We start from the raw sequence: 22,356 nt of genomic DNA on the forward strand, positions 1-22,356 counted from the left end.
TTACACCTGATGGAAAGAGGGCCCTTTGGCCCAACTCATCAATGCTGACCACGATGTCCATCCAAGCCAGTCCCATTTGCTTGCGTTTGGCCCATATCCCTCTAAACCTTTATCATTCATGCAACTCTCCAAATATCTTTTAAACATTAACTGTACGTCAGCTTCCTTTTGCAACTCCTTCCATGTACCCAGCACTCAGTGCTTAATAAGTTGGCACTCAAGTCAGTTTTAAATCTTTCCGCTCCCACCTTAAATTTATGTCCTCTTTTCCAGCTTTCTTCTCCATAAACAATCAGTCTGAAAGATGGTCACAACCAAACATCTTGCCTGATCATTCCCTTCACATTTGCTGCTTGACCCACCAAGTTCCTCCAGCACTGTGTTTAAAATCAGCCCTCAAGTTTTATACTCCAACTTGAAAAAGTCTGTGACCACCCAGCTTATCTATGCCCCTCATGATTTTACATACTTCTATGAGGTCACCCATCAGCCTCCGACAATCCAGTGAAAAAAGTCCCATCCTATCCAGCTGCTCCCCATAACTCTAAACCACGAGTCCTGATAAGACCCTTGTGGATCTTGTCTACGCCTTTTCCAGCCTAATGATACCCTTTCCAGAGCCAAACAACTAGAACAACCCATAATACTCCAAATGCAGTCACACCAACAATTTGTACAGTTGCAACATTATGCCCCAACTCTTGTTCTCAATGTCTTGACTGATGAAGGCAAGCATGTCAAACTCTTTCATCAACCTGTCTATCTGTGTCACCACATTCAGGCAACATTATCTCTAAGCTGCACCTTGCAATATCAGGCAAAATTTTCATTTTTCACACTTGTCCATTGTCATGCAACTCCACTGCAGTTAAATGGAAGTGATACAAAATGCAGTTGCTGAAAATCTACTCCAAACAAAATTAGAGACCAAATTAACATCCTTGCTTACAGGCACAATCTCCTAGCCCCTAATAGGGTCCCTTGCTCTCACTGACAACTACTTGGAATTGAACTAGATCGTTCCACAATATCCATCATCTTCCATCCCCAGATATCCCAGATGAATATTGAGCCATACATCAGAAGCATTAAATAGACTGCTTACTTAAATCTCCATGATGACTCCCAACACAACTGCCACTGAATCTGTCCCTACTTCAATTCTACTGTTGAATCGTTTATTTGAGACCTTAATCAGGGCTATTCTGCTGTGCATTTATAAACCCTCAAACTGGAAGTCATTCAAAGCTCTGGTGCCTTTGTCCCACCTGCACCTCGACTCATTCATTTATCACCCATGCTCAATGACCTTCATCAGCATCCAGGCAACCAAAGCCTCGATCAGCAATTCACATCTTTGTTTTCAAATCCCTCCACAACTCACCTCGTCTTTCTCAATCTTAACTCCTTCAGCCCAATAGCTCAAGGCATCTACATTCGTTGGGGTTCGGCTTCCCGATTATCCCAGAATGGAATGATTTCACCATTTGTTGCTGGTCAAGGCTGTCAAAGGCAAGCTCTATAATTTCTACCCTAAACTTCTTTGCCTTCCTCCCAATTTCCTCAAAACCTACTAATCTGACTGAGCTTCTGATCGTCTGCTCGAGTATCTCTTTGTTTAGTATCGTTGGATTTGATCATATTGCAAAACATGCTGTAGGACAGCTCGATCTATTCAAACATGTCTGGCAGCTGGTCTCTCCACGATTATTACCCAAAACAGTCAAATTATCTTATTCGTTAATTACACAATTAAATTTGGATTCTGAATTCTTATTGTATCATTATTTCTTGCAATACACAATTTCTTCAAAGAATTATGAAATGCAAGCCCATAGACCAATGAAGATGAATATGTTCTTCCTGAAGCAAAACTAACCCATCGTTTAAGAAACAGTTAGACAGGTACATGGATAGGACAGGTTTGGAGGGATATGGACCAAGCGCTGGCAAGTGGGACGAGTGTAGCTGGGACATTGTTGGCCGGTGTGGCCGATTTGGCCGAAGGGCCTGTTTCCACATTGTATCACTCTATGACTCTATAACACTATCCAAGCCGTCATAGTGGCATAATTCAAAGCAGCAGCAGAACAGAAGAATTGTGGATCATAAATAATGCAATGTTCAGAGTTCGGTCAGACGAAAAATTCCATGGAGGTACAAGGTGGTGCTTTATCTTGGCTTCCAATTAGTAGGTGTAAAGTTGAAACAAGAGTTACTGGGCCAGGTAATTGTAGCCTTTCAGAAAGGGTTTTGCACAACCTAACCCAAAATAAGATGCTGAAATTAAACTATCCCCTTGCATCCCAAAATCATCAACAATTCACCTTGTCCAACTATTCACTGGCTTTCATTTTATTGTTGATGGAAAAAGGCATCGCATATCTCACCTTAATCATTACCTCTGCCTTATGTTGCTCAGCAGCAAACTCTTCTTTTGAAATATATTTATCATTAACTTCTTCCAAAGCACATTTATACGCATGCCGCCTGATAGATTCCTTATACATGTGGAGTTTACTGTCCAATTTTTCTTCATAGACATCCTTTAGATCTTCAAATCGCTCACTGCAATTTGAATAAATTATCAACATCCATAACATTTATTCAACCTTTAAAAAGAAAATTCATTAATGACAATTGTAAGGTAGTACATATTAAGAGAGCAATGCATGCCAAATGGAATTACATTGTATTATGTGTAGGAAGAGAAACTGGACTGCATCTGTGGATAAAACTTTGAAAGTGGCACAATTGATTAGCAGATAACCATCAGGATCTTGGGGTTTAAGAGATTGGAGGTGGGGGCCATATACAAAATATTAGGTCAACCACAAATGGACTACTGCGTCCAATTCATGGTACCTGTTTGGTGCAAGAGCTTTAGGTTACAGAAAGGAAGCATAGGAAGGAACTGCAGATGCTGGAATGTCTGACTCTCAGCCTGAAGGGTCTCATCCCTAAACGTCACCCATCTCCAGAAATGCTGCCTGTCCCGCTGGCATTTTGTGTCCATCTACTGAAAGGAGTTAGCAGATTAATTCCAGGAATTAAGTGTTTAAATGCATGGATTCCCAATAAAGAGACTACCACTTCCTCACCAACACAATGCAAAGGAATGATGGAGGACACACTAGATCTTCAGACAATTTGGATGTAGGTAAATAAGGCAGACTCCACATTTTACATTTGGTATGTACAAATTCCAGGCTGGAAAGACAAGGAGAAGACAAAAAGGCATTTCACCATTTTTTGAAAAAAACAACGAAAAAAAGTTGACAAGGCTAAAGCCGTACACATTGGCTGTATGGACTTCAGCAAGACCTTTGATAAGGTTCCACACGGTAGGCAACTCTGGAAGGTGAGATTGCATGGGATCAGGGAGAGCTAGCTGACTAGATAAAGAATTGGCTTCTGGAAGGAAGCAGAGAGTGATGGTAGAAGGTTGTTTTTCAGACTGGAGGACTGTGACTAGTGGTGTGCTTCAGGGTTCAGTGCTGTTTGCAGTTTAAATCAATAATTTGGATGAGGTTATAGAAGGTATGATAGCAAGTTTGCAGATGACACTGAAGTGGTGGCATCATCGCCAGCAAAGGTGGTTATCAAGAATTACACCATTACCATGATCAGCCAGGCAAGTGGACTGAGGAATGGTTAATGGAGTTTAATGCAGATAAGTGCAAGGTGTTGCATATTGGGAAGTTAAACTAGGGCAGGACCTTCAGTGAGTGACAGGGCCCTGGGAAGTGTTGTCGAGCAGTGAGATCTAGGAGTGCAAGTACATGGTTCCCTAAAAGTGGCATCACTGATAGATAGGGTGGTCAAAACAACTTCCAGTATATTGGCCTTCATCAGTCAGGGAATTAAATATAGTTGATGTGTTATGTTACCGCTGTACAAGACGTTGGTGAGGCTGCATACGGGGTATTGTGTTCAGTTTTGGTCACCTTGTTATAGGAAGGATGTCATTAAGCTGGAAAGAGTGCAGAGAATATTTATGAGGATGTTGTCAGGACTGGGGAGCCTGAACTATGGGGAGAGATTGGGTAGGACTTTATTCCTTGGAGTGCAGGATCTCAGAGGTGTGTAAAATCATGAGCAGTATAAATAGGGTGAATGCACAAAGCATTTTACCCAGGGAAGGGGAAAATCAAGAACCAAAGGACATAGAAACACACCAGGCCTTTTATTGTATTCATGTGATTGTATAAAAACTGTCAAAATAGGGTTTGTTCACCTATTCTGAATTATCCCTTTGCGCGCACCACAGTAACACTTGCCTTCAGCCATTTGCTTCTCGGCATCAAAAGCCTCACTTTCACAAAGCTGGGAAGGCCACGAGTGGCAACTAAGCCTCAAATAACCAAACCCAACGCACTTCCCTGAATCGCAGTGTTGGGCTTCTGATGACTCATGCCATCAAACACCTCTCGGACCATTTCTAAATAATATTACAGATATTTGGAATCAGATAAAAATAAATAAATACTATAAATTAAAGCATAGCTACTTAGAACTGCCGCCTCTGCATCAGAAACACTGCTTCATTTTGCACCTCGGGTGTTATCTGCATGGGGATTGAAAAATTTCCCAATGACCGTGTGGGTTTCCACTGGGTTTCATAAGGGCGGCCATAAGTGATAGGAGTAGAATTAGGCCATTTGGCCCATCGTCTACTCCGCCTTTCAATCATGGCTGATCTATCTCTCCTTCCTAACCCTATTCTCCTGCCTTCTCCCCATAACTTCTGACACCTCCCATATCCCAAGGGTGCGCACATTCAAAATTCCATTTAGTGCCACACCAATGTATTGCATTGAACAGAATCACTATTCTTCACCTTGATAGAATGGTATCAATAATATTATTCAAACCGTATGGCAGAAATATCTATCGTCTCACAACCACTTCAACTAGAACAGAGATTTTCTTTGTCTCAATACTATTCACTGATTCTTTTATTAACAAAATGCTGGAGTAACTCAGCAGATCGGGCAGCATCTCGGGAGAGAAGGAATGGGTGACGTTTCGGGTCGAGACCCTTCTTCAGACTGATGTCAGGGGTGCGGGACAAAGGAAGGATATAGGTGGAGACAGGAAGATAGAGGGAGGTCTGGGAAGGAGGAGGGGAAGGGAGGGACAGAGGAGCTATCTAAAGTTGGAGAAGTCGACATTCATACCACCGGGCTGCAAACTGCCCAGGCAAAATACGAGGTGCTGTTCCTCCAATTTCCGGTGGGCCTCGCTCTGGCACTGGAGGAGGCCCATGACAGAAAGGTCAGACTGGGAATGGGAGGGGGAGTTAAAGTGCTCGGCCACCGGGAGATCAGTTTTGTTAATGCGGACCGAGCGCAGGTGTTCAGTGACAGAAAGGTCAGACTGGGAATGGGAGGGGAAGCTAAAGTGCTCGGCCACCGGGAGATCAGTCCGCATTAACAAAACTGATCTCCCGGTGGCCGAGCACTTTAACTCCCCCTCCCATTCCCAGTCTGACCTTCCTGTCTCCACCTATATCCTTCCTTTGTCCCGCCCCCCCTGACATCAGTCTGAAGAAGGGTCTCGACCCGAAACGTCACCCATTCCTTCTCTCCCGAGATGCTGCCCGACCTGCTGAGTTACTCCAGCATTTTGTGAATAAATCGATTTGTACCAGCATCTGCAGTTATTTTCTTATTCACGGATTCTTGTTCTGCACAAATAGGTTGCTACATTTGACTTGCAATATAGCGGCAATTTATTGCGAATGAAACATATAAGCACAGCCCAAGAATGTGAAAATTATTATGCAATTGGTGTTTTTTTGTTTAATGTTCAGAACAAAGCAATTCTATAACAAAAAAATATTGCATCAGTGAACTGGGTGTCTAATTTCTCATTTTAAAATCATCCCTCAATGCATCGGCTACAAGCTCATGATTTACTCACTCTAGGCACCAGCAACAGGTCATATAACCAACAAGATTTAATCTGTTTTTTCACTAAAATAAGCAGCAACATTAAATTATTGGCATCTGTTCATGAATTGGCTCAAAAACTATCACTTGAAATGTTAAACAGCGAATGGGCAAAGCCGCTCAGTTGAATCTCTGAAATAGCTCCCATTCCCTGCAAGTATTGCATAGACCAGATATCAATGGTCCACTGCTTCGCAGCCTGTGTTATGCACATCACCTTAGCAACTATGGAGTATCCTATCATTAATACCATAAAATCATGGAAAGAAATTCTACAAAATAAATCCTTTCAATGTCTGAGCAGCAATCTCCACGATAAGTACATCGAAGAGTAGTTATGACTACACTATCTCTTCAGTGTTTATGGTTACACATGCTTGTTTGACAGTTATTGACTTTGTAATGGCAAAGTTGCTTCATAGGCTGTTGCTGTCTATAAATTGAATATAGCCAGATACTAAAAGCAATAATATACACATTCAATGTGCATGTATTAGCATTGATTTGATTCTGACCCATCCCCAAGATAAAATAGAAACTAGATTCCCTCAATAGTCACCATTGAGAAGCATGGCTTTCTCAAAATAACTTTATTTTAAAATTAAGAAATTCATAAAGGAAAAATAAATATCCATTTCTTCAAGACTTCCCACCCTTCACTATGCAAACATGGTCCATATTTTCAAAGGTTTGACAACCTTCTATTTAAAAAATGCTACAACTCATTGACTACTGGCGAATTTTGGATATTATCCATAGATTGCAAAATACGACAACCATATCCATCAACATCAAATAGCAACATTAGCTCTCATATCTTAACCTACGGTCTAAAATTACCTCCAAATTTCTTCACTACGGAGTAGTTGCTGAAACATTGCTTCTCCCATTTCTTCACGAACCCTCATTTCCAAAACTAATTTCTGCTGTCTTTCAGCTATCAGTTTGTGTCTGAGGGTTTCTGTCATATTCAATAATTCCTGAGAGAACAGAAAAGAAAGTGTTTAAAATCATGAGACGAAGAGATTGGGTAAATGCAGAGTCTCTTGCCCACAGTGGATGAATCGAGGACCAGAGGACATGGGTTTAACGTGAAGGGAAAAAGATTTAATAGGAATCTGAGGGGTAACTTTTTCACACAAAGGGTGGTGGGTGTATGGAACAGGCCGTCAGAGTTGGTGGTTGAGGCAGGGACTAACCCAACGTTAAAGAAACTGTTGGACAGGTACATGGATGGGACAGTTTGGAGGGATATGGACCAAACGTGGGCAGATGGGATTAGTGTAACTGGGACATGTTGGCCGATGTGGGCAAGCTGGGCCGAAGGGCCTGTTTCCACACTGTATCACTATGGCTAAAATCCTACAGCAATGTGGAAAAGTCAGTATTGTAAGTACTCAATCGGAATGATCAAAATTATGGTAAATGCACAAAATATGGTTAATAAGATTTGAAAATTGAAGACACTAGTGACCATAAGGGAAGTCAGGCTATGTGTGTCCTAGGTGGATGTATCGTGAAGTATGGATGTTGCAAAATGATTTGCCATAAATAGTTCAATCCTCCCAACAAAAAGAAGTGTTGTCATGTCAATGGAAAATGGAACACTGCGGCACAGTGATAGAGTTGCTGCCTTAAAGTGAATGCAGCGCCGGAGACACGAGTTCGATCCCGACCACGGGTGCTGTCCGTACGGAATTTTTGCACGTTCTCCCCATGATCTGCGTGGGTTTTCTCAGAGATCTTCAGTTTCCTCCCACACTCCAAAGACGTACAGGCTTGTATGTTAATTGGTTTGGTAAATGTAAAAATTGCCCCTAATGAGTATAGGATAGTGTTAATGTGCAGGGATCGCTGGTTGGTGTGGACCCGGTCTCTAAACTAAAAATAGCAAATGTGATGCATTTGCTCCAAAAATGGATGCAGTCCAGATGTAGATAATCACCTGGTCCAGCTGCATTGCATTCAGGGATACCAAGAAAGGTGGGTGAAGGAAACTATAGAGGGCTTTGTCCATAATCTTCCAAACGCCTGTAGTTGTTTCGGGGTGTTGTAAGATGACAGGATTTTTTTTTAAATTTGAACAAAGGAGACAGGTTTAAACTCAATAACTGTGTAGGAAGGAACTACAGATGCTGGTTTAAACTGAAGACACAAAAAGCTGAAGTAACTCAGCAGGTCAACAACTCAACCCAATAATTGCACCAGTCATATTGACCTCTCAGGTAAGGCATGTAAAAGAAATCAACAGGGACATAATTATCCATTACTTGGGCAAATGTGAATCAATTAGAGATATCCAGAATAGATCTATTAAAGACAAATCATGTCCAACAGCAAAACGCTTTCCTTGAATGGATAATTGATGAGGAAAATATTGGTGCATAGACATTCCAAGTGGCATTTTGTAAGGTTCACACAGCCCCTCATCTAAAATGAAGCTCATGAATAAAATAGATTGCAGCAGTGCATAGAAATATGTGGCTAAACAGAACATAGAACAGTACAGCGCAGAAACAGGACCTGCGGCCCACAATGTCAATGCCAAACATGCTGCCTAGACAAACTAATCTCATCTACATGCAATTTCTTCACATCCTACATATCCAGGTAGCCCAAGTAACTAAAAGCCTCAAACGTATCTATCCCCACCACTACCCTGGCATGATGTTCCAGGCATCCACCAGGCTCCATGAAAAAAAGAAAAACAACCTGCCCTGCTTACCTCCTTTAAACTATTCACCCTAGTCTTTATCTATAGCTGTTACCCATAAATCTAAAATGGAGCATCTGGAAAAAAAAGTTTAAATTACTTCATGAGCAAAGGTGGTGAGGTCCAGTTCTTCATTTTCCTGCTCCTCCTCGTCACCTTTAATTAGATCTTCAGAATAACAACTTTCAGCAGACAGAGACTCTCCAAGATCAGTGCATACCATCATACTGCCATCACCCCCACCCATTCGCTCAGATAGTTGCAGTTTTATTTTGGGGTGAATAATCTGAATTATCTGGAAGGAAAAGCAAACTGTTTCTTGACATTTTTAGTCATGTTTACAATGACTGTCATAGAAAACATAGAAAATAGGTGCAGGAGTAGGCCATTCAGCCCTTCGAGCCAGCCTTCACAACTTCCCATTGTTGACAAAAGTGATCAATGCACAGGAATCATTGATAAAATGCAACATTTATACACAAGCTATCAAACTATAAAAGTTAATATGGATTGTTCTATAACTGAATGTTTTAAGGTTTACAAAATTATAATTGTTTGGATTGTTACTTGCAAAAAATGTTTGCACAAGCATGGATTACCAAAAGACTCAAAAGACTGGTTTTAAAACTTTGATGAACACTTGAATAAAACAAATATCTTGTTTCACATTATTTTAAACAATGATGTATGTTACACATCTGAACTAAAATGCTGCATACAGTTGAGTTTTATTACCTCTGTTATAGTTATATTTTGCAAAAATCTCAAAATAGGAATTAAAATTTAAGTTTTACTTAAGAATACAGCACAATTTCAACGTAAGGAACGGTGCTATACCTGCTTAGCGATTGCTGAAAACTTCATTACATGCAGAGTCTCATCATACATGGAGGCACACTGGCTTATATTAATAATCATACAAGCTTTGCCTTTGCCACAAAAGAAAGACTGAAAAAGACGGGTCAACTTGCTCTCTCGAAAAGGGACAATAATTGACTTTAGTCTAATAGGCAAAAGAATAAAAAAACAAAATATTAGTACCAGGATGCAAGATGGTGACTCCTAATTTTATAACCTCTCATAAGAGGAAATATCCAGCTGATCAAGACCATTCTTGGTCTTTTTTGTCCCAATCACTCTTTTCCTTCCTCTCTTCTCAACTCCAAGCCAATCCCGCTTAGTTTTTCCTTGTGACACATTTGAGGTATCCATCCAGTAAACCTTCTTCGAATTACTTCCAATATTGTTATCCTACAATAAAAATGAAAACTTGCACTGTGCACATTATTGCAGCTGTGGTCTCAATGTCCTATATTACTACAAATTCTGGTATTCAATTCCACTGTCAGTGATATTTACTGATACATCCCTATTTCGATGTTACAATAGACAATAGGTGCAGGAGTAGGCCATTCAGCCCTTCGAGCCAGCACCGCCATTCAATGCGATCATGGCTGATCACTCTCAATCAGTACCCCGTTCCTGCCTTCTCCCCATACCCCCTCACTCCGCTATCCTTAAGAGCTTTATCCAGCTCTCTCTTGAAAGCATCCAACGAACTGGCCTCCACTGCCTTCTGAGGCAGAGAATTCCACACCTTCACCACTCTGACTGAAAAAGTTTTTCCTCATCTCCGTTCTAAATGGCCTACCCCTTATTCTTAAACTGTGGCCCCTTGTTCTGGACTCCCCCAACATTGGGAACTTGTTTCCTGCCTCTAATGTGTCCAATCCCCTAATTATCTTATATGTTTCAATAAGATCCCCTCTCATCCTTCTAAATTCCAGTGTATACAAGCCTAATTGCTCCAGCCTTTCAACATACGACTCCCGCCATTCCGGGAATTAACCTAGTGAACGCACTCAATAGCAAGAATATCCTTCCTCAAATTTGGAGACCAAAACTGCACACAGTACTCCAGGTGCGGTCTCACCAGGGCCCGGTACAACTGTAGAAGGACCTCTTTGCTCCTATACTCAACTCCTCTTGTTATGAAGGCCAACATTCCATTGGCTTTCTTCACTGCCTGCTGTACCTGCATGCTTCCTTTCAGTGACTGATGCACTAGGACACCCAGATCTCGTTGAACATTCCCTCTTCCTAACTTGACACCATTCAGATAATAATCTGCCTTTCTATTCTTACTTCCAAAGTGAATAACCTCACACTTATCTACATTAAACTGCATCTGCCATGTATCCGCCCACTCACACAACCTGTCCAAGTCACCCTGCAGCCTTATTGCATCTTCCTCACAATTCACACTACCCCCCAGCTTAGTATCATCTGCAAATTTGCTAATGGTACTGTCGCTCTAGCCTTGAGAATCATGCATCAAGACCCCCAAATCCATCTGCAGTCTCTTAATTTATAATGTTTCCTTTTCCATATTGTTCTCCACGTACCAGATCTTTGTCACTCACCTAATCTTCATTTACTGTGTATTCTCCTTATGCCCTCTTCACAACTTAAACGTAACAAAACAGCCCAGAAACCGGCCTTTGCACCACGTTTCTGTACCAAACAGGATGCCAAGATAAACCCATCTCATCTGCCTGCACTTGATCCATATAACTCTCATTTCCTGCATTCTACAAATTTAGCAACCGTACCTGCAGTCCATTCTTCATTTGTATAAATTGCTAAAAAGCCAAGGCCCCAGCATAGATTCCTGTGGTACACCTCTCATTACATCTTGTAAACCAGACAAGATAGGCCAATATACGCCTACTCTGTTCATTTTACCCAGTCAATCTTCTATCCTGCCAAATGTTGTCAGGCATTCTAGGAGGCAGGGCCTTGGTTGTTTGCTGGCTGAGTGCATTACTTCCTATACCGTGTTTTATACAACCCTTAAAAACATTTAATGCATCATCTTATGAAATGCCCCCTCACTATTTTGCAAAGACACGGGAGTCAAATCATCCTGAGCTACCCAGTCACAATGAATGAGCAAAGTATGGAGCAGTCTTAGCAATGACTGGGCCACAGCCAGCAAGCAACACAGACCTTGGTCCCTAGAATGCCCTGATAACCTTTGAGAAAAGGCAAGATTGAGATGCACAGCCTCTCCTGCTGTAAAAATAAGGCATCGTAAGGTTTCAACAAAACAAACCTCACACAGAAGCAGCATCATGCCGAGGAAATCCCAATACATCAGAATACCACCGGCATTTGGTACTCAGCGGGTCACAGACTAATCTTATTGCAACATACCAGATACTAAGAAGACATGACAGGATAAATGTCAAGAGGTTACTAGTACAAGTAGTTGGTCATTTAAAACTGAGGTATTGTAAATATCCCTTCATGCAGAGGAGGCCAGATCATATTAAGTATTTAAAGTAGAGATAGATAAATGTTTGAAAGATCAGGGGAAAATTGAGGACATGGTGATTTGACACAGAAAAGCTGTTGAGGCCCAAGGTAAATGAGCCTTGATCATATCAAATGGTAAGGTGGCCTTGAGGGGCCTGCTCCGACCTTCATGTAACGACAAGGCCACGCAAGCCCAAGACATAATTACATTATTTACTTGCAAGCAGGTGAACAAAGGCAGTTTTTTCTCTGAATCTACCAGCAACAGTTCAATTGAAAAGGTTTTTTTAAAGCACACCTTCATGGCATGTGACATAACCATTGAGATGAGCATTTATTGATTGCCTCCATCTGCCCTAGAGTAACTTCCAAGGCTGTTTCAGGGAGGAATCAATCATGTGACAGTGGAGAGAAGGAAAGGTCGCAGAGTCCCTTCTTTAAAACAGATGTGTTCTTATCATCAATGCTGTGGATTCACCACGATTCATAACGCTCTTACAATACGGATCGATTTAAATAGCTGCTTTGTTGGTATTCAAACTTGAATTTTCAGATCTGGGATAAGGATCTCTGGATAATCTACAATTAACTTGCTAAAAACAGAAATTACAGGAATGTTCCATTGATTTATTACTTACTTATTCTGTTGCTTCTGCCTTAGCGCAGAAATGCATTTGCCAAGGATAAGGAGAGAAGTATTTATGTTTCCTGCCTCCTTCAGTCGATCTCCAAAGGTTTGTGCTTTGCTGCTGCGCTCTGACCCAGCCAAATCACACAGGTTTAGGCTACATTCAGTAAAAACAGATTCTTAGCCATGGTAAAAACAAAAATTGCACAGTAACATACTATCTTATCCACATCATTGACACACCTAAAAGTCTCACAGGACTTGACAAAAGACAATGTCTCATCTGGCTGGGATGTCTAGTACCAAGGGCCACAGTTCTAAACTAAAGGCGTGTAGGAAGAAACTGCAGATGCTGGTTTACACTGAAGATAGACACAATGCTGGAGTAACTCAGCGGGACAGGCAGCATCTCTGGAGAGAAGGAATGGATGCCTGTCCCACTGAGTTACTCCAGTATTTTGTGTCTATCTTCAGTCTAAACTAAAGATACCAGGCATTTGGAACGGAGAGAAGAATTGTTTTCAACTAGAGGACATACTGTAGATACAAAGCTGAAAGGCAGTTCGGATCATGAGAATAATGCAGAGAGACTTCACGGAGATAGGTCAAGCAATGGGCAAGAAAAATGCAGATACCATGATGTACAAAATGTGACATCAATTAGGTAGAAAATATGGCTTTTTAAAAAAATTAGGAGATTGAAAGATTTTGGATCAAAATATATCGTGAAAAATTTACACGCTTTTCATGAAACAAAATTTGTTAATGTGAGGCATAGAATAATATACAAATGTAAAGCTATAGCTTTGCTTTCGTTTAGTTTAGTGATACAACATGGAAACAGGCCCTTCAGCCCACCCTGACCATCGATCACCCTTCCACACTAGTTCTATGTTATTCCACTTTCACATCCACCCCCTAAGCAGTCAGGGGGAATTTACAGAGGCCAATTAACCTGTACACCTGCATATCTTTGGAATGTGGGAGCAAACTGATAGAAATCCACAGTCACACAGGGAACATGCAAAATCCACACAGACAGCACCCGAGGTCAGGATCAAACACAGATAATAATAATAATAATAATAATAATAAATTACATTTATATAGCGCTTTTCTAAACACTCAAAGACGCTTTACAGGGTTTACTAAAACATAGAAAAGAAAAGAAATAGATAAATAAGTAAACGAACAGAAAAAGGAAAAAGGTGAGGTGACGGTCAGTGGTTGAAGGCAGAGCTGAACAGGTGAGACTTCAGTGATGTTTTGAATGAGGTGAGTGAGGAGGAGTCTCTGACGGTTTGGGGTAGTGAGTTCCAGAGGGTGGGAGCAGCGATGGAGAAAGCCCTGTCCCCCCAGGATCTGAGTTTGGTCCGGATGGGGGGGGACAGGAGGCTGGCAGCAGCAGAGCGGAGGGTACGGGTTGGAGTGTGTCTGTGGAGGAGGTCAGTCAGGTAGGATGGGGCCAGGTTATGGAGGGCTTTGTAGGTCATGAGGAGGATTTTGTACTGGATTCTCTGGGGGATGGGGAGCCAGTGGAGCTTGTAAAGGACGGGGGTGATATGGTCACGGATCGGGGAGTGGGTGAGTAGACGGACAGCGGAGTTCTGGATGTATTGGAGTTTATTGATGATTTTTGAGGGTGAACCATAGGAGGCTGTTACAGTAGTCCAGACGGGAGGTGATGAAGGCGTGGATGAGGGTTTCTGCAGCTGTGGAGGAGAGGGATGGACGGAGACGGGCGATGTTTTTGAGGTGGAAGAAGGCTGTCTTGGTGATGTGTTTGATGTGTTTGTCGAAGGAGAGGGTTTGATCAAAGATGATTCCAAGATTCCGGATGTGAGGGGAGGTGGATACTGGGAAACCATCAATATTGAGGGTGAAGTTGTGGGTGGATTTGGTGAGCGTTTTTGGACCAATGATGATGATTTCAGATTTGTCGCAGTTGAGTTTGAGGAAATTGAATTGAAGCCAAGATTTTATTTCAGTGATGCAGTTTGTCAGGGTAGAGTGTGTGGTGGTGGAGATTGACTTGGTGGAGATGAGGAGCTGGATATCATCGGCGAAGCAGTGGAACTTGAGACCATGACGGCGGATTAATTGACCAAGGGGGAACAGGTACAGGATGAAGAGGAGGGGGCCAAGAACTGAACCTTGGGGGACACCTTGGGGGAGGGGAGCGGTGGGGGATTTGCAGTTATTAATGGAGATGAACTGGTGCCTGTCGGAGAGGTATGATTTGATCCAGGATAGGGCTGTGCCGGTGATGTTAAAGGTTGTTTCAAGTCGGGTGAGGAGGATGGAGTGATTGATGATCTCTCACACTGTGAGGCAGCACGTCTATCAACAGTGATGTCAGTGTCTCAGCTTTAATTTACATGACATTAGAGAAAATACAAACTGATCAGTATAACAGTTTAATTTTCAAATGGGTAACTCACTCAGATGTCCTGATGAAGCAGGGTCCGTCCCCGATTATTTCCAACAGTCGAATGGAGAATATACTGTGACTGCAAAAAGATCGTTTTAGGCTGACCAGGCACTTCATACATAAAACTGAAATACATCTAAAAGTTCTCAATAACATTTATTGTTGAAATTACTTTGGAAAAGAAAAATGTTCTTTGTTTTTAAAAAACTTGATAACAAATTAGTTCACTCTACTCTAGTAACAGAATCACAAACATACCTTCGGCTAGACTGGTGGTTCATTTTGGTGGACGCCAAACTTCGATTTTTGTTGCCTATCTTCAAGACTTTAAAAGCTTCATCTGAGCTAGTAATGTTGATCCATTTCAGATCTGAAATATTCAAAACAATTCAAGCACAAATTAGTAATTTAATCAGTATTGCAGAGTTGTTAACTGTTTTCAGAAGGTTAAACATATACAGGCACAGAATCAATCTCTGAAGGAAAAGCAGAAGAGCAGTTAAAAAAAAAACATTCCCTATCTTCTTTCTCTCGTAAGGATAATGGAGAAGTATAGTTTCTCAAATTGACGGTCCAGCAAAAGTCGCAGATGTTTGCAACGATAAGTATGAATGCGACTCTGCCCACTCAATTAAAGGTTAGCTGGCATAGTGAAAGTAGTTCTTGCAGAGTCCTAATTAACATTTCCCCTTCAGCCAGTGTCAATGTAAACACAATTCATCATGATGCTTTTTCACAAGATCAGAGAGAAAAACATCTGCAACGTGTCCCTAATTAATAAATAATTATCCTAATGCAATGCAAACTTTGGGCTTTCTTGACCATTAAAATAATGGTGCTTTGCTTTGTGAAAAGTCACTATTGCAACTGTACAATAATGATTACATTGTAAAGCATTTAAAATAAACCGTTTCCTCAGCACATTGCACGAGAGACCAAAGATACCAAAGGGGTATGGAGAGAAGGCAGGTACAGGTTACTGAGCTGGATGATCAGCCATGATCATATTGAATGGCGGTGCAGGCTCGAAGGGCCAAATGGCCTACTCCTGCACCTATTTTCTATGTTTCTATAAATGCCCTATATATGTTATATGTTTTTATGGCATGTAAAATAGTTTTTACCCACCAGGCTCCAGAGGAAGATCCTTTTCAATACCTTACAAAAAAATCTTTAAATGATTTAACATTTTTGATCTTTAATGTATTATTATAGATCAGAAGATCAGGCTGCACCTTTAACATAACTATTCCCTTTTTGATCTTCGCAGACTCGTAGGTTTTGACGCTTCTGGCTTCTTAAAGTTGGTATTGGATTCAATAGGTCATACACATATTCATTATATATCTCACAAAATGAAACCCATACTGAGTATCTTCGTGGGTTTTGATCACAGAGACTTGCATCAGATGCTGCTGTAATTACTTCTTGATTCTTAGCTGTGACAGATTAAATATAGAGGTTCAATTACTTTAAATTTTTCAAGCATTCTCAAACAAAAAAGGTAAAAATCACAAGTAGATTTCTAACATCAACACTAAAGCTTATATTTCTGGATTTAAAAGTTAACATCAGAATTCAAATTGCAATCTAGACTGGAATATAATTGTGTCAGTCTTTCCTTGGACATGGTGATGGAGTTGAGGGTGAGCAAGTCAGAGGTGATGGAATTTGAACCATTCCCAATTCACCAGAATCAAATCCAAAAATAGCAGCAACGAGTGACAATAGATGTCTTATGTTGCAGATGATTCTGGTATCTCTAGATAATGTTTTGGTATTACTGATGTTTGCATTATGATCAATTTAAGAGAAAATTTATAGAGCTCTCAATATATCTGAAGCCACTTCCAAGTTAAGGTGTGGATTTGTAACCCAAAGGTTACAAAAGTTAGCTGACTAAATGCTGAAATAAATCATTAAATGGATAGTCTCAGCTCTTACTAATCCCATCCATTTAATTTCTGAAACTTTATTAATCCATCAGTTCTACCCACAACACTTGAAATCCTCAAGGATTTGCAGGCAAAAAACAAAAACAAAAAAAAATTGTGAAAAAAAACATGTTTCATATTTTTCCCTTCATACAAACTCCCTTAGGAAGAGATACCTATTTCATCAAAGGTCATGTGGTCTGCCAGAGTGGAGCTTGCCTGCGCCAAATCTTTTTGGCTACTCTTATTGCAAATCATCCTCAAGGGCCGACATTCCATCTCCTGAAAGGAAAACATTTAGAAGTTGTGCTCCGGTTCAGAAACCACACAATAATTTAGACCCAAGTCACAATTAACGGTTTAAAAAAGGGAAAATGTTAAAACAACTGCATGATATCATAAAACCACACCGTTTTGGTAATTATCAATTAATCTGAACAGACATCACTTGCAGGATTTTCAACAACAGAAATTAATATTCATCTGACTGAGACTCTGAATATGCATCATACAATATTTAAATGTTCAAGTTTAACCCCAAAAGATCATTTATTTTTTAGAAATGGTTGTAAAGATAGCATGTGCAATGTTAAACTATATATTAAAGTAGCCTTGCAAAAGTATTCATTATGTTCTATTGTTTCCTTAGACATTCCAATAATTTCAATTTGCTTAGCCCTTACTGATTTTTAAGCTCTTACTTAATGAAGTAGATGGATAAGAATATCTTATCTAGAATTGAAATTTGTCTGAAGTTTGTGTTTGAACCTTATTTTCATTGACAATAAAAAATATAAATTAAGTCAATTTAGGCCAAATCAATGGAAGAAAAAATCATCAAATTGTGGTATTTTCCATGTGGAATGCAAATGCATCGTCATAAATTTTCATGATATTCGATATTACCCGAAAAAGTATTTAGAAATACTTTCTAAAGTATTCTTTACCTTATACCCTCAAGCTCCGTGTCGAACAACTGGCACCAGTTTACACAGACATTTTCAATCGGTCCCTGCAAACCTGCACTGTCCCTGCCTGCTTCAAAGTCTCCACTGTTGTTCCAAAAAGCCAAGGATTATTGATCTTAACGACTACAGGCCTGTCGCACTGACCTCTGTAAACATGAAGACCCTTGAAAGGCTTGTGCTGGCCCACCTGAAAAATATCACAAACCCCCTGCTGGACCCCCTGCAGTTTGCATACCGGGCAAATAGTTCAGTGAATGACGCAGTCAACCTAGGCCTGCACTTCATCCTCCAGCGCCTAGACTGCCAGGGGACCCATGCAAGGATTTTGTTTGTGGATTTTAGCTCTGCATTCAACACCATTGTGCCAGAGCTACTACACTCCAAACTCTTGTGCTCTGGTATTTTATTTCATTCTTCACATGTTTAAATTATATATTTTTATTTTTAATTGGCTGTGTTGTTACTTGCGAGCAAACCACCAAGGCAAATTCCTTGTATGTATACATACTTGGCTAATAAAATGTATTCAATTCAATAATTCGTTTTGAAAATGTTGTTTTAGTTCATATACATCTCTGCAGGATAAACAACTCAGAATTGGAAAAGATGTTTGAATAAGTGTTACAATTACTACAAAATTTGATGAGAAACATTTTTGTTGAACATCACCTCTCTCTGCGAAGAAAAGATTGCTGACTTGATAGCCTCTTCTTGCCGGGTTTGATTATTGTCCAGTTTTAAAACATCGTCACCAACATGTGGCTTTAAATCCATACCTTGATATTGTCTGCCTTTTATATGATCAAAGAGCATGTCCAATGATCTTGGTAAAATACCTCCATCTTTACCAGTACCTATGATTAATCACGTGTAATTATTATTATATTTAATATTGTTTTTAATATCCAAATAACTAGTCGACAAATATGACAATAATAAGAAATGAAAGGTAATTTGTTTCACCTTCTTGAAACACAAAAGATACCCTTACAACACTGTTCTATAGCAAGTCCAGAATTAACCTGACACCCAAAGCCATTCCTCCATCTACACAGCACATGTCAGTGATCTCATGGAATACTTTGCACTTGCCTGCAACTCGCTCAATGTAGAACATAGCAATCCACCGGTTGGTATTGCTTCACCATTCTAAACATTTATTCATTTGATCTGTTGTTGAAAATGTTCATGGCTTAGTACTTTTGTGATGTAAATGTTTTCTGCCACTTACCAACCCTCGTCTACATCCTGCACATCCTGGACTGTTTCTTTGAAGAGAAGTTCCAAATGGGATTGACCATTGTATAATCACCACTTATGATGGAAGAACAGTCATTAATGAAGCTGGAGAAGATTGGGCCTGGACACTACCCCAAGAGCATCCTAGGGCTGGGATAATCAGCCATCTGCGATCATCTTCCTTTATGTAGGTGAGGCTGAAGGCTGGTTTGCGTGATGTAATGGGCTACATCCGCACTTGGCTGAGTGTTAAATTGACGGATTTGATTTGATTTGCAATTTTGTTAACAGGATGTACCTGGGCAATCTTTCCACATTGTGAGGTGTATACTTTTGTTTCATCTCTACCAGAACAACTTAACTACACATGCAACTCGTTCTACAGCATATGTTCAGTACTACAATGATACACACAAGTAAATAATTGGGACACATCTTTTGGAGCTTTTTAAATATCTCCATAATTAGTTCTCATTTTTGTCTGGTACCTTTTTTTACCCCCATATTCTCCTAACAACATACCTTGAATTGTGTAGGTCTTCCCTGCATTGGTAACTCCATAAGTAAACACCAAACTGTTCTGCCCTTGGAGATATTGTTTAACTAGATCCTTTACTGTACCATTGAAGATTTCTGTCTGACTGGTTTCCTGTCCAAATATCTAACAAAGGATAATAACTTTGTTAAACAAATAAGGTTAAAAAAGAGGAATAGAACCTGGATTTCATATTCAGAACCATCGGAAAGATTGAAGAGATTGGAATCATTTACCACAAGAAAAAACCAGAGTGCCACATGATCAAGTACAAGGATCTTTAAAACAATGAAAGATTTGAAAGGGCAATGAAAAGAGAACACTTCTTGAAATAAATCACTCACACTGGTAAAGATAAAGTGCATACCAATTGAGTCAGGCAAATTCAGTTGAGAAAATGCCACTGTGGGGGGAAAAAACAAAATAAAAGGCTTTGGGCTGAAGGTTCAACTATTGAATACTTCTGCAGAATTTGGTAATCTTTATTTCCAATTTCATCTATGCAAAAATTCATATGAAATTTTGTGAAGATGAAATTTAGTACAAAATAATAGGCAAGTGTTTTACTCAGTCATTTCTGGATTAAGCAAAAAGCAGACACAATCATAAATATAATTAACGACTTTTAAAACATTTATCCCAAGTAAAGCAACCATACAGCTAGTTATTATGAAATCCCAGCTGATGCATTTCAAGGGAAGAATTATGCCATCCTTTCGGGCAAATACATGCTTTCAATCCCAGACCCACCAATGTGATTGATTCCCAACTGCAGTCTCTGTGCAGGAACAATGAATGCAAGTATTGGGGCCAGAGCCACAGTCCACAGACATTTTTTTTCTTAAATCACAGGTTACTGCTGGGGGACAAAGGCAAGCTCAGAGGAAAAGGAATACAGAAGTATGGAAAACAAGCATAAGCCTACATTAAGGAGGTTAATTTTCCATAAGTCAACAAAATACAATTGAGCAACCAAAACTATTTAGAAAAACATCTTCTGATCCGCAGTAATTAAAGTGATGAGTAACAGAGCATTTTAACGTAAAAGAAAATGTAGTAAATTAAATCCTTTCCCAAATAGAATGACAGAAGAGAACAGCTGCAAATGAAGCTTAGAAGTAGTCAGAAGCAATTTCCAGAATCGGGTTTACAAAAAAATATTTAAGTGATCACTCACCTGAGAAAATGTAAACTTGTGTACAGCTTGACCAATTCCCCTGCCACTATTTTTCAGAGTGTTTGAATGCTTAGGCGCTGCCAACACAACAGTTTCCGAATCTTTTATTGCTACACAGTTCTAAGACACACATTCAAGATTGTAAAAGTTAACAAAATCAACGAGCTTACAAGATGAATCGATATTAAAAGGAATATCATACATTCTCAGTGTAACAGTACACCCAGCTCACACCCACTGGACTGAGAATCTATTGCATCCAAATAATAATTCTAGTGAATGAAATATTGTGGGGCAAAATGTACAACCCATACAGTAAATGTTACTTCACAAAGGGTAAGAATAGCAGTAAATCTTTAGAGGCAAAGGCAATCGGCACAGATCATCATGGAGACATTTTGATTAATGTTGCTTCAAAATGGCCTCATAATTAGACAAATGTACAAATATACAAAATGTACCCAGTGCGGCAAAGTTCTATCTTGCAGTTTTTAATTAAAAAAACATTAATTATACCTATAATAATTGTAACAAACTACATTTGGCTGGAAAAAGTCTCCCCACAAAACATTTATTCTTTTCAATTACAAAAAGTCTTGATTTTGTAAACTTTTATTCCAGATGGCTGCAATTTTTTTAAATACAAGTTATTGATTTCCACCTCATCTCTTCCCTTTCACATTTGGGACCGTGCATTTTTCAGTATTATTGATTGGAATGTATTACCAGAAATAATGCGGTCAACTACAACTTCCAGGAATAGTTTCTAGATATTGTAGAAAATACAATTTTATTTGGATTACCAAAAAAAATCCCTCTATGCATTTGGATTTCTGTTAGAATGAGTGAAGAGTGTTTTAATTTAAACCAGGATTTTGCTATTATTACTGGGCAGCTTATTTCCAGCTAAAAAGTACTTGAAATGGAGAACTCACAAATAAGATTAATTACAGGAATTTATGATAAACAGATTTGTATTAACATGATATTTTTGTATACAAATTGATACCAGAAACCACTGCATGATTTAAAGAAGGCGATCAATTGTTCCAGATTGGTTGCATACACCACAGTACAAGCTGAACCCAAGTTTTAATACATCAGGCATTTCTGAAATCTATTACTTTGAATGGGAATGCTTGTAAGTGGCAGCCAAGAAATGCGCATGCGCTGTTATTTTAGTTGTTCAACGTAAACTAACACAAAAAAATAGCCCCAAAATCCATATTAGATTTCATATTTCATTCTACCATAGGAAGGGCATGTCAGCCGATTATGTCTCTGCTGGCTCACACAACAATCACGTTTTAATACCAAGTTTCCTCAGTCACACCTATTGTTATAGACACAAAATGCTGGAGTAACTCAGCGGGACAGGCCGTATCTCTGGATGGGCGAGACCCATCTTACAGACCTATTCTCATCATCTCTCAACAATTCACCCACAGACACTACCTCT

At 39.8% G+C, this 22,356-nt stretch overlaps 1 protein-coding gene across 1 annotated transcript in view; it reads right to left on the bottom strand.

Moving 5' to 3' along the window:
• LOC144593004 (kinesin-like protein KIF20A) overlaps positions 1–22,356 on the bottom strand; it is a 35,355-nt gene that overhangs the window by 5,377 nt on the left and 7,622 nt on the right. Inside the window, exons 5-16 of the mRNA XM_078398418.1 lie at positions 20,898–21,017; positions 19,708–19,846; positions 18,616–18,800; positions 17,155–17,260; positions 16,280–16,483; positions 15,303–15,414; positions 15,055–15,123; positions 12,624–12,770; positions 9,505–9,670; positions 8,768–8,962; positions 6,795–6,934; positions 2,391–2,568 (exon numbers count right to left, since the gene is read on the bottom strand). Coding sequence (XP_078254544.1) covers positions 2,391–2,568; positions 6,795–6,934; positions 8,768–8,962; positions 9,505–9,670; positions 12,624–12,770; positions 15,055–15,123; positions 15,303–15,414; positions 16,280–16,483; positions 17,155–17,260; positions 18,616–18,800; positions 19,708–19,846; positions 20,898–21,017 — 1,761 coding nt within the window. The remainder of the gene's footprint in view (positions 1–2,390; positions 2,569–6,794; positions 6,935–8,767; positions 8,963–9,504; positions 9,671–12,623; positions 12,771–15,054; positions 15,124–15,302; positions 15,415–16,279; positions 16,484–17,154; positions 17,261–18,615; positions 18,801–19,707; positions 19,847–20,897; positions 21,018–22,356) is intronic.

This window comes from Rhinoraja longicauda, chromosome 4 (genome assembly GCF_053455715.1).
Source record: "Rhinoraja longicauda isolate Sanriku21f chromosome 4, sRhiLon1.1, whole genome shotgun sequence".
NCBI lineage: Eukaryota > Metazoa > Chordata > Chondrichthyes > Rajiformes > Arhynchobatidae > Rhinoraja > Rhinoraja longicauda.